This window comes from Mastomys coucha, unplaced genomic scaffold (assembly GCF_008632895.1).
Source record: "Mastomys coucha isolate ucsf_1 unplaced genomic scaffold, UCSF_Mcou_1 pScaffold7, whole genome shotgun sequence".
NCBI lineage: Eukaryota > Metazoa > Chordata > Mammalia > Rodentia > Muridae > Mastomys > Mastomys coucha.
The window spans coordinates 55538488-55549944 of NW_022196913.1; the positions used below are offsets into that span (position 1 = coordinate 55538488).

At 42.7% G+C, this 11457-nt stretch overlaps 1 protein-coding gene across 1 annotated transcript in view; it reads left to right on the top strand.

The window, feature by feature from the left end:
• The first annotated feature begins 893 nt into the window (after nt 1–893).
• Nucleotides 894–11457, top strand: part of Spin1 (spindlin 1) — a 37874-nt gene continuing 27310 nt past the window's right edge. Inside the window, exons 1-2 of the mRNA XM_031358095.1 lie at nt 894–1129; nt 2972–3020. Coding sequence (XP_031213955.1) covers nt 1078–1129; nt 2972–3020 — 101 coding nt within the window. The 5' untranslated portion in view covers nt 894–1077. The remainder of the gene's footprint in view (nt 1130–2971; nt 3021–11457) is intronic.

The following is an 11457-nucleotide window of genomic DNA, read 5'->3' on the forward strand; positions in this document are numbered from 1 at the left end:
TTGAAATTGGCTGAACCAATGACAGGACTCAGGACAGTGCCTCAGTGTTACAGTAGCAAGGGGCCCTGGGCTGCTACTGTCACTTAGGGGCCACCACCTAAGTTGTGGGAAGTCCTTTGTAGTGCACGAGTCAAGCCTGTGTGCTGGGTTGTGGCTAGCAGTGCTGAATGCTGTTCAGGTTACTTACAAGAGAATTGACAATGACACAAGATCTTGCATGTTTTGCCTTCATGTTTAGTGCTTTATCTGTTAAGCATAGCAGAAGGGGAGCTGGGCCAGGGGCAGAAAGGCTGGGGGAAACTGAACACAACAGGGAGAACCATGTGGGTTGTGATGGACCCTGTCCTTATAATCTCAGCTAGAGACTGAATAGGGAAAGATGGTAAAGCCATGGAGTGGTGGTGGTACACAGAACTCTGAAAATGTTTATTTAACAGTTACAAGTAGCATACAAGCCTGACCACAGGAGCAGCAATATCAGGGCGCTATAGCAGTTGGGAAAATGGCTGATTGGGAAAGGTATATATAGAAATGTTTTACTGCCTGGACTTTAAAGTTCCTAGAACTCAAATTTGATGCAAATGGTACTGCTTTTGTGAAACAATTTAGCTTTAGCATCTGCATGGGTGGGAACTCTTTTTTTTTTTTTTTTTTGGAAGTTGTCTTGGGTTTAATAAGAGGTTGGGGGCAGAAAAGGAAAAAAAGTTATATTGCCTTTTTCCCAAGCCCTGGTCTGCCAGATGCATCTCCCCTCCCTGAGTGGTCTGTACCCTGATCACCTCTCCCAGAAAAAAAGGGTGTGCACCATTAAATCCTGGGGCCTAGCAGCAAGGTGCTTTATTTAGGACAGGGCTCTCTAGGCTTTGCACAGCCTCTTCCCCCTAGTGGATCTGACCTGCTGTCTTGATGCTCGTTTTACAGAGTACTCGGGATTCCATGTGTTTTTGCTGAACTTGTAAAGGAGACAACCTGGATGGTGGATTAACAAGAACACTGACCTGTGGGCAGCCTCATAGCTGAGAACATTGGATTTTCACCCTAGTCCAGCAGCTCTGCTGCTCACATAGATACAGATGAATGAAGACCCCATTCGGGAAGACACCTGGCCAGCGGTCCAGAGCTGATGCAGGTAAGCACTGGAGTACTGTGTGTGTCAGTGTGCTGTACCTTTTAGAACAGCAGGTTTCCCTGGGCAGTGTGTGCCCTTCTCCATGTTTTATGCCTAGCTGCATGTGAAAGACTTGATTTCTTGAAAAAAGAGAACCTTTATGCCAAATATTGTTTTCTGTATAACCTAGTAAGTGCTAAACAAGTGAATCTCTCTCTCTCTCTCTCTCTTTTTTTTTTTTTCCTTTTTTTGGTTTTTCGAGACAGGGTTTCTCTTTGTAGTCCTGGCTGTCCAGGAACTCACTCTGTAGACCAGGCTAGCCTTGAACTCTGAAATCTACCATGTACTGGCCTTGAACTTAGCTATGGTCCTCCTGCTTCCCACTTCTGGGATTGCAGGTGTGCAGCCAGGCCTGGCTTCTTTCTTTCTTTCTTTGTAATGATTTTGTTTTGTGTCCTCCTACCGGTAGGTTGGTTTTTTTTTTCCTTCCTTTTTTTTTTTTTTTTTCCTATTGTGCGTGTGCTGTTCACTCTTTCCGTTAGCTCATTCTCTGGTTCTGTGATTAGCTCAACCTCTTGGTATAAACCTGTACTTTAGGGTGTCCTGCCTAAGGGCACAGGGCAGCTTGGTAAAATTATCAGCCTTTACAGATAAAACTGAAGTGTGGGCCCCTTTAAGCGTGTGCCTTAACCCCACTGGCTGACTAGGCTCTACTGATTGCAGCAGCACCAGTTGAAGTTCTCTCTCTAGCTTCCTGTGCAGGCTCTGACTATCTAGGTTGCCATCCTTTCCTCTCTAACTTAGGAACAGTTGCTTGTCCTGTGACTTTCTATTCTCTGATCAATAGAAGCAGCATGGTTGACAGTTTGGTTTTTCGAGACAGGGTTTCTCTGTGTAGCCCTGGCTGTCCTGAAACTCACTCTGTAGACCGCACTTGCCTCAAACTCAAAACGGCTGAATTTTATTCTCTTATGTTTTGTTTTGTTTTGTTTTATTTTGTTTCTGATTACTCCACATGTCTAAGAAGTGACTAGATGGAATTTGAAGTGTTTTGGATTTGTGATTTCTCAGAATTTATTCATGTTCAGATTCCTGTTTAGCCAGAGTGTGGACCCCTGCTGGACCCCAGTCCACTAAGTTTGGGAGTTCTCTTCTGAGTATCTCTCCTTGTATATACTATACTGGTACATGCTAATGACAGTCAGTCCTTCTTAACTCCAGTGTGGCATGCTGCTTGGCAAGGTCATACCCACTTCAAATACCAGGATCCAAAAAAGGCTTTCAGAAATGGATTCAGGGTCAGTGGTGGCTGCCTCGTTTGTTGGTCTGGTGTCAGCTCCTGTAGGCCTTTACTGCCTAGTGTCTCAAACCGGATGGTTCCTATGTTTTTCTAGATTATGAGGGGGAAGACGAGTTGCGATCTGTATGGTCAGGAGTGAACATTAATTTTATACATGTAACAGGTTTTTTTTTAAGATTTATTTATTATTTATTTTTAAGATTTATTATAAGATGTACGTGAGTACACTGTAGCTGTCTTCAGATACACCAAAAGAGGGCATCAGATCTCATTAGAGATGGTTGTGAGCCACCATGTGGTTGCTGGGAATTGAACTCAGGACCTCTGGAAGAGCAGTCAGTGTTCTTAACTGCTGAGCCATCTCTCCAGTTTCTGGTTTTGTTTTTATGGCTAATCTGGGAGTGAAGACTCATTGGTCATTTTGTCTGCTCAAAGTATCTCCTTTTCAGAAGTCAGTAAACATGTGGCTCTAACATTGGTGGTTAATGATCAATTTCAAGGTTTATGCAGTAGGGTTTTGTTTTTAACCCACTATTTGCTGACTGTCACTCCACTCTCTTTAGGCCATGCTGGAGTATCTGCAAACATGATGAAGAGGAGGACATCTCACAAGTAAGCCGTGCTGAAGCCTGTTTTAGATGACTAGTCCAGAGCTACCCTGTTTTTAGATGACTAGTCCAGAGCTACCTCTTACGCCAGGGTCACTCCCAGTGTCTGTCTCTTCCCTGGTCAACATGATGTGCTAGCTATGCACTTCAGCTCTTTGGTCATGGTCATCCTCTGTCTTAATGGGAACAGCTGCATGGTGGGAGACGACAGGGGAGGAAAGCACATGCGACACCTAACCCCCCAGGTCTTGATCTGCTGTCAGCCAAGGAGCTGAACAGTTATCTGATGCTAGGGTCTACCTAGCCAGCTGCTGTGTTCTGCCTTGTACCTGCAACTTAGAATTTAGTATTCTTATTTACATGTAACATAATTTATAAAATATAATTTAAATTCCATTTAAAAAAGAATTAAACACCCTTTTTTTTAAAAAAAATAAAACATTGTCTCACTGTGTAGTCTGAAGTAGCCTAAACCTTGTAATTCTGACTCAACCTCCAACCTGCTGGGATCACATGTCACCAGACCTGGCAGTTGTCGTGTATTTAAAATGACAAGTGTATCCCAGTCCTGTAGTTGCTATGCAGTATTGACTACATTCTTGTATCATGGATATACCACTCAACACTAACTTGAGAATTTAAGGAATGTGAGTTACTGTTGAAGGCCCTCCTCCCTCTGATACTGTAACCAGTCTGTACAGTTACTCCCAAGCAACTCACAGGGTATTGTTGAGTCCCTAGTTGCCTCAGTGGAGCTCAAGAGAATAGGTTTCTTGGTCATGGTCTTATAAAACAGGAGTGCCTTCAGTAATGGTTGATGCTTTAACCAGACTTGTTTCACATTCAGATGAGTACATAATGTAAATGTAATACTCACCTAAAGAAATGACCTAGAAAACAAGAAATTGAAAGTTAGGTAAGTGTTCCTTCCTTCCCTGAGCTGGAATAAACCTTACTTTTCTTACCGTGTGCCTGGTTTTGCTGTATCTGGTGATGTGATGATTTATGTGGTGGCTCTCCTCATTGGCATGGTGCAAATGCTAAGCTGACTCCTGCCTCCAATGGCAGAAATGTAACCCACACATACATGCAGTGGGTAGGAGACAGGTGAAATACCACCTTTGTAAGATCAAGGCAGTTCACTCAGATTAGATTTTGTCACCTAAAAGAAGTTAAGAATATTGTTATAGTTTGTTAGCACCACATCCCTTTTTAAAAACCTATTTTCAAATAATTATTTTGGTTAACATTTCATTGGCTTAAGAGGTCAGACATTTGTTTGATTCCGTAGTGTTGTACATGCATTTTGTACAAGGGAGTTCTAGTTCCCTTTCCTAAGTAATGCTGAGCATTCATTATATCCTGAGTTTAACTCCTTCGGGCACAAGAAATAAACACCTACTTCTCAACAATGTCAGTGTAATTGATGGAGATAGATGGTATGCATGTATAAAATTGTCAAAGATAAATTAAAAACAAACACTTCAGGGTTCATACATAGGCATGCCAAGAAAAGAGTGTGTTTCATGTGTGTTTCACATTTGGGGAACTCCATATGCTCTCTGATAGCCTTGAGGGCACTGTTGTGCCCCAGAAAGTGAAATGAAAGTAGTTCTCACTGGAGATTTGAAGGTGGACGGAGACTGAGAAATGGCAGACGTTCCCTTGTTGGGTGCTGGCTGTAAATACCTTTTTTGTTTTGTTTTGTTTTGTTTTGTTTTGTTTTTCAAGACAGGGTTTCTCTGTATAGCTCTGGCTGTCCTGGAACTCACTCTGTAGACCAGGCTAGCCTTGAACTCAGAAATCCACCTGCCTCTGCCTCCCAAGTGCTGGGATTAAAGGCGTGTGCCGCCACCACCGCCCAGCTGTAAATATCTTGAATGTAGTGAGAAGAATACTTTGCAGATCTTTCTGTTCTGGGGTTGGACCAGATCACCAGGTGTTCAACTTTTCAGCATAGGTTTCTTTCTACATTTTTTTTAAAAGTGAAAACTAAATGCAGAACAGCAGAAGGTCAGGTTCTCTCATCACTCCATCCTTGACAGTGCTGTCTTGTTTCCCCCAGTAGTGGATAGGCTCAGGGAGACCTTAGATTCTGAGGGAAATGAACAGAGCTGCAGTCATAGCTCCCACGGCTGCCCCTAGGAGGAGCTAGATGGATTCAAGGTTCAACTTCACCTGGGCAGTGAATTTGTTTTGGCTAATGTTTCTGTTGGGGTCTAATCCAGGGATTCAGCAGGCTAGGCAAGCGTTCTAGCCAGAGGCTGACTTTATTTTCAGTGGAGATCACCTGGGTACCTGCTGGGTCTGGGAGACTAGCATCAAGGCAAGCCTTTCTGCATTTTTTTCTTCCCATGGAGTTATTTGTGATGCTATTGCTTTGAGTGAGAATTCACTTGGGAAAGCATCCAAGTGAACTCAGATACAGTGGGTGCGCTTGCTATTTCTAGATGTTATATTAACTCCCCTCCTCCATTTAAATGGGGGATAGGTCTTCATTTCAAGGTACTGTCTTGAAAAAAGGAGGAGGTATCACATGTTTCACTAATTTGCTTTGACTTTTTTTTTTTTAAGATTTTATTTATTATTAAGTACATTGTAGCTGTGGGGCATCAGGTCTCATGGGTGGCTGTGAGACACCATGTGGTTGCTCGGATTTGAACTCAGGACCTTCTGTAGAGTAGTCAGTGCTCGAGCCATCTCGACAGCCCCTTGACTTTCTTTTTTAAGATATAAATTCCCACTATGTATGTGCCCCTAGATACCCTGGAACTCATGTAGATCAGGCCGGCCTAACTCAAAAAGATCCTCCTGCTTCTGCCTCCCAAGTACTAGGATTAAATGTGAATACCACCACATCCAACCCAGTCATTTGCTTTTAGAGAACAAACGCTCAAGATTGACAGTCTACAGCTTGCCTGGCAAGGATCAGACCCTAGTTTAACTTCAGCACCCTTAAAAAGTCAGCTACAGGAGTGCACGTTTGTGGTCCCAGTGCTGGGGTAGTAGTGGGAGTGCTGAGATAGGTGGGTCACCTTACCCAATCTCCTGACTTCTATGTTTAGTGAGGGATTCTGTCTCAGAAAGTGGAGAGTGTGAGGAGGACACCAGGTATGGTCAGCTTCTAACTTCCATACATATGTTCGTGCGTGCACATGCACAGGCAGGTGTCTTTAGGAACGTCCACTAAAGGAGTGAGCTATAAATAAAATGCAGACACTGGCCACCCTTCTTTGTGGGTTTGTAGTGTTGTCTAGTTGGAGTCATGAACTCTTCACTACAGACTCAAGAACTGATGCTCAAAGAGACTCAGTAACTTGTCTGAGGCTTGACTAGTAATCAGTAATTGAGTTAGATCTAGAAGTGGGTTAAATACCACATCACAGCCATCAATCTTCATGCTTTCTCTCCTTATTTGAATACGGGCTGAATCACAAACACTCAGGTTAGACAGCACTTGGTGCAGGTATCCGAGTGAACCATAGTGTTAAGTCTGTCAGAACATGGGACATTTTTGTCATCTTGGTTAACTCATTTAGGTAATGTGGAGTTTCTTCAGGCATTGCTGGTGTTCTCGCAGGGTTTGCATGAAACCATGGTGACTGGAATGAAGAGACTATTCTATCTCATCTTGTTTTTATGTTGCCATTTTAAGTCAGGAAATGACAGTGACACCTAGGAATTTTACAAAGTAACAACTGGTAAGAAAGCACTTTTTCTCATTGTTTGCATCTTGCAAAAAAAAAAAAAAAGGATTTTAATTTATTTATTTCTAAATTTGAAGAATCCAATGAAAACGAGTTGCTTTGACCTAACAGTACCAACTACAGTGGAAAGAATCACCAGTAATTAATGCATACAACCAAGTTCAGTGTATGGCAGGCTGACTGTATGGTCGTAGTTGACATTGTCTTAGGGTTTTACTGCTGTGAACAGACACCATGACCAAGGTAACTCTTACCAGGACAACATTTAATTGGGGCTGGGTTACAGGTTCATCAAGGTGGGAACATAGCAGTATCAGGCAGGCATGGTGCAGGAGGAGCTAAGCTACATCTTTATCTGAAGGCTGCTAGCTGTATACTGGCTTCCAGGCAGCTAGGATGAGGGTTTTAAAGCCCCCGCCCACAGTGACACACCTACTCCAACAGGGCCACACCTTCTAATAGTGCCACTCCCTATACGTGTGTGATGGATAAGTATTGGCTACCGGAATAGGACTTTTTTTTTTCCCCCTTTAAAATTAGTAATGGGTTTCATTGTGTGCTTTTCATACATGCTCAGTTTGTTGATCCCTGTCTACCCTTCCTGTTCCCACCCCTGTGGACCCCTAGGCTTTCATGTCATGCAGTCTGTACTATGTTACTCCCCCTGTCCCCCTCCCCTTTTTTCTTGTACCTAACTCTCCCTTGAGCTCCCCCCCCACACACACACTGTCCATGTTAGCTGTGCTCCCTCTCAAATGCAAAACTTAAAATCCAGGACCATGTGTGAGAGAGAACATGGTCTTTGACCCTTTGCTAGTCTGCTTAGGTGGGATTGCTTTGTCCGTCTGTCCGGGATCTTTGTGCTTCCACACCGGTTTGGTGATCATTTTTTCTTTTTAGTTTTCTAAGGAATGTCACTGGGATTTTGATGAGGAGTGCACAGAATCTGTACTCTTTAGTTTTCATTGTGATTTCTGTCAGCTCACTAGCACTAAGATCTTTCCACCTTCTAGCATCTTCTTTCTTTGGTCTTGCAAATCTTCCACTGTAGAGGTCTTCCAGCTGCCAAGGAAGTCTTTCCCAGGTGGTCTTTGTTGTTGTTTTGGTATGGGAGCTAGGGAGAGGTCTGAGTAATCAAGAGCACTTAATGCCCTTCAGGTTTCAAAGGGGTTTAGCTCCCAGCATCCACATGGTAGCTTGGAATCTCCACTTAGTACTCTAGTTCCTGGGGAGTCTGACCTCCTCTTCTGACTGCCTTCACCCCCCCCCCAGAACCCCCTCCCCTGTGGGTGGGTGGGTGTCTGCCTGTCTGTCTGCCTGCCCTCCCCTTCTCCACCCACCCCCCCCCAAAGCCTGTAAGTAGTTTTAAAGACCTGATGTTAATTATCCCTTCCATATTCCTTCCTCTACCTTGCCCATTTAACCTTTCCTTTTCTGTTATTCCCTCTTCTTCTTTATGTTGTTACATTTTCTCTGCTCTTGAAAGATAGTCTTTCCTCCAAATTTTTTCCATTTCTTTAAGAGCTTCATAAAGGTCTTTCTTCTGTTTCTCTGACAATTTTTTCCAATATTGAGAGAAATGAGTTTTCTTTAACCACAAGAGCAAATATTTCTTGGATTACTCTTTCAGTATTGTGTGTGTGTTCATATTGGTGGAGTGAGGGTGGGGAAGTATATATGTGCATCTGCGGGCCAGTAATTGACATCAGGTGCTTTTAAATTTGTCTGTGTTGTATATTGAGACAATTTCTCACTTGAACTTAGAGCTTGCCCCTTCAGTTAGTCTCGCCAGCTTGCCCCAGGGGTCTCATCTCCTCCACCAAAGTGCTGTTGATGTGAGTACTAGGGATCAAAACTCACGTCACACCACACTTTCCTCCTGCTTATTCAGGAAGCCCCTTACTACGGACTCATCCCTCAGCCTCTCAAGCATTTTCAGGTTCACAAGATTCTAGGACAGTTGTAGAGCTGAAAGTCTCAGTGATAACTTGCCATTCCAGTATTTGCTGTTTTTAAAACTAATTTTTATTCTTTGGGAATTTCATATAATGTAATTTGGCCATATCCATCCCTCCTGAATTCTCTCCTAGGTCCACCTTCTCCACCATTACACTTTATACTTTTTCTTTAGTCTTTTCCTCTTTAAAATAATATTTTACTCATTCCTTGAGGATTTTATACAGTGTAGTTTTAATTGAAATACACTTCCATCATTCCTTCTTTTTCTTCCTCCAGCTGTTCCATATCCTTTCCTTCCATCCCATCACTCCCTAACCCCTCGAAAATTGATAGCCTCTTTTCCAGGCTTTTGAGTAAGCCAGTATGGATAGCAAAGTCAGTCTCACTCAGTTCTTGGGCCAGGACATTGTTTAGTTTTGGGTCCCTTGTTTCTGCTTTCCCTGGGATTCATTATATGTTCAACAGCACAAAGATGCATGGAATTACTGGAGGAGGGCAGTGGCCTTTAACAAGGCCTTCAAGCAACCTGCATCCATCTCCACCCTCACTGGAAAGACCCTGGAATTGGCAGCAAAACATGGCTTACATTCACGTTTTTAAAACATCTCCAAGTTCTTATTTATAATCTTAGATTTCTTTTCTTTCATGGAGTTGGTGATCAAGCCCATAGCTTAGATAAAAGGTAGGTAAGTAAGTGCTCCACCAGTGAGCTCCTATCTTTCTTTAACTTTAAAGCAGTATTGTTACTTTGGTGTTGTGATAGACTGCAATTTCTTAGTCAGTAAGGTGTCTTACTAACATCTTCTTTCTGTTTCCTCATTAACTGAGTCAGTGAATATTCATTATTTTCTTTCACTAAAATCCTAAACATGCACTCCCTTGGGATATTACTGTTCTGCATGGGGAGGCTTTGACATGTGGTGCCTTACTGGTTCACGAGAAAGATTTTCTCTATTTCATAAGCAGATAAAAAACGGTACCTGAACTGGGCATATATGTCTTAGTTATTGCTCTGTTGCTGTAAAGAGACACCTTGATGAAGGCAACTTAAAAAGAAAACATTTATTTGAGAGTTTGCTTGCAGTTTCAGAGGTGAGTCCATGGTCATCATAGTGAAGTGTTGTGGCAGGCAGACACGCACAGCAGTAGCTGAGAGCTCACGTCTTACCCACACACGTAGGGCAGGGAAGCAGTGAGACTGGGTGTGGTATGGGCTTCTGAAACCTCACAGGCCACCCCTAAGGACACTTTTCCTCCAAGCAGGCCACACCTCCTAGCATTCCTAAACATTCTCATTCAAATACCTTGCACTGCCCACCTTGCTTCCATCACTCAGGATTCTGATTCAGGAGGATGACTGTGAGTTCTAGAGCAGTTTGGGCCATCAAATGCGACCCTGCTTCCAAAAAATGAAAAGGGATGGTTAGGTGCCACAGCCAGAAGAGATACTTGGCACACGGCAGAAGGACAGAACTGATTTCTGCAAGTTGTCCTCTGATCCACATACACACTGTGGTGCTAATACACCTGCACACATGCACAGAAAATAAATATGAAAAGAAAATGGTACTCAGCCATTACTTGTGTTAGAATCAACATTTAAGTAAAGTAGAGTACGGTAGGAAAAGCCTGCCATTCCATACTGACTCATGACTGACTTCATGATTTACTTAAGGCTCACACTGACACAGTTCCTACTGTGGAAATGAAAGTGGTCTGCAGACTCAATGCAATAAGGAAGTAGCAGAGATTCAAAATAGACAAAGCAATCCTAGAAGAAATAACAGTGTCTCTTGTTTAGAATTTGGGAAGTTACAATGACCCATGTTGAAATTAGGAGCTGGTGTGTATGATCAAATCTTTTCCTTGGTCAGGTGAGGCACCTGCTGTAGCCTTTGTTGTAAGCCTGTTCCTATAGAAGGGAGTACACTGGGACTTGGGTGTAAAAATTGAAAGGCCTATGACCAATTGCCTGAAGACAAAGTAAAAGTATCATTGAGAAGATCTGGTGTTCTAAGACCCATCGAAGACCCACCCCCACCCCTGAGGAGGGCAGATGCTTGTTCCTAGAAACTACATGTGTCTAGAAGTCATCTTTTAAGTCTGAGTGTTATTTAGTAGTTAAGTGTGTGTAAGAGAGATTGAGAATGTGTTAAATCTATAGTTGTTAAAACAGTTTCATGTATTGATTGATTCACAGATACTATGAGAACTGACATGTGAGTCCCTTACACCTGAAGTTGACCTGGGAGGATTTGTTTGACTATTGGAGGGGATAACAACAATAATATTTTCATAATTTATTGCCATAAAATACACAATTTATTTTTAAATGGACAAAATATGTCAGAACTGCACAAAAGCACTTAAGAAATTGCCATTTTCAGAGACACATAAAAACATGCAAAGGTGCAGCACTGTATTGCAATATGGTTAGAAGCAGCTATCAGCTCTGCCACTCTAGCCTTCTCAGCTACTTCCTCTTGCTGTTAGGTGAACTCGAGTCTTATGAGTTCTACAAGAATCACCACCATCCATTGCTCATCCCTGAGGGAGCAGTTGTTTCCACTGAATTAGCAATCTCTGTAATAAGTGATCTTGTGGGAACCAGTTAGGTAGCTCAGAGAGAAAAGTGCTTGCCTCACAAGCCTGGTGACTCAATTCCCTAAACACATGTAATGTGTAAGAAGAGAGTCAACTCTGACCTCCACAAATGCATTATGGTGTGCACATGCTTGTGTGCATATATATATATATATATATATATATATATAT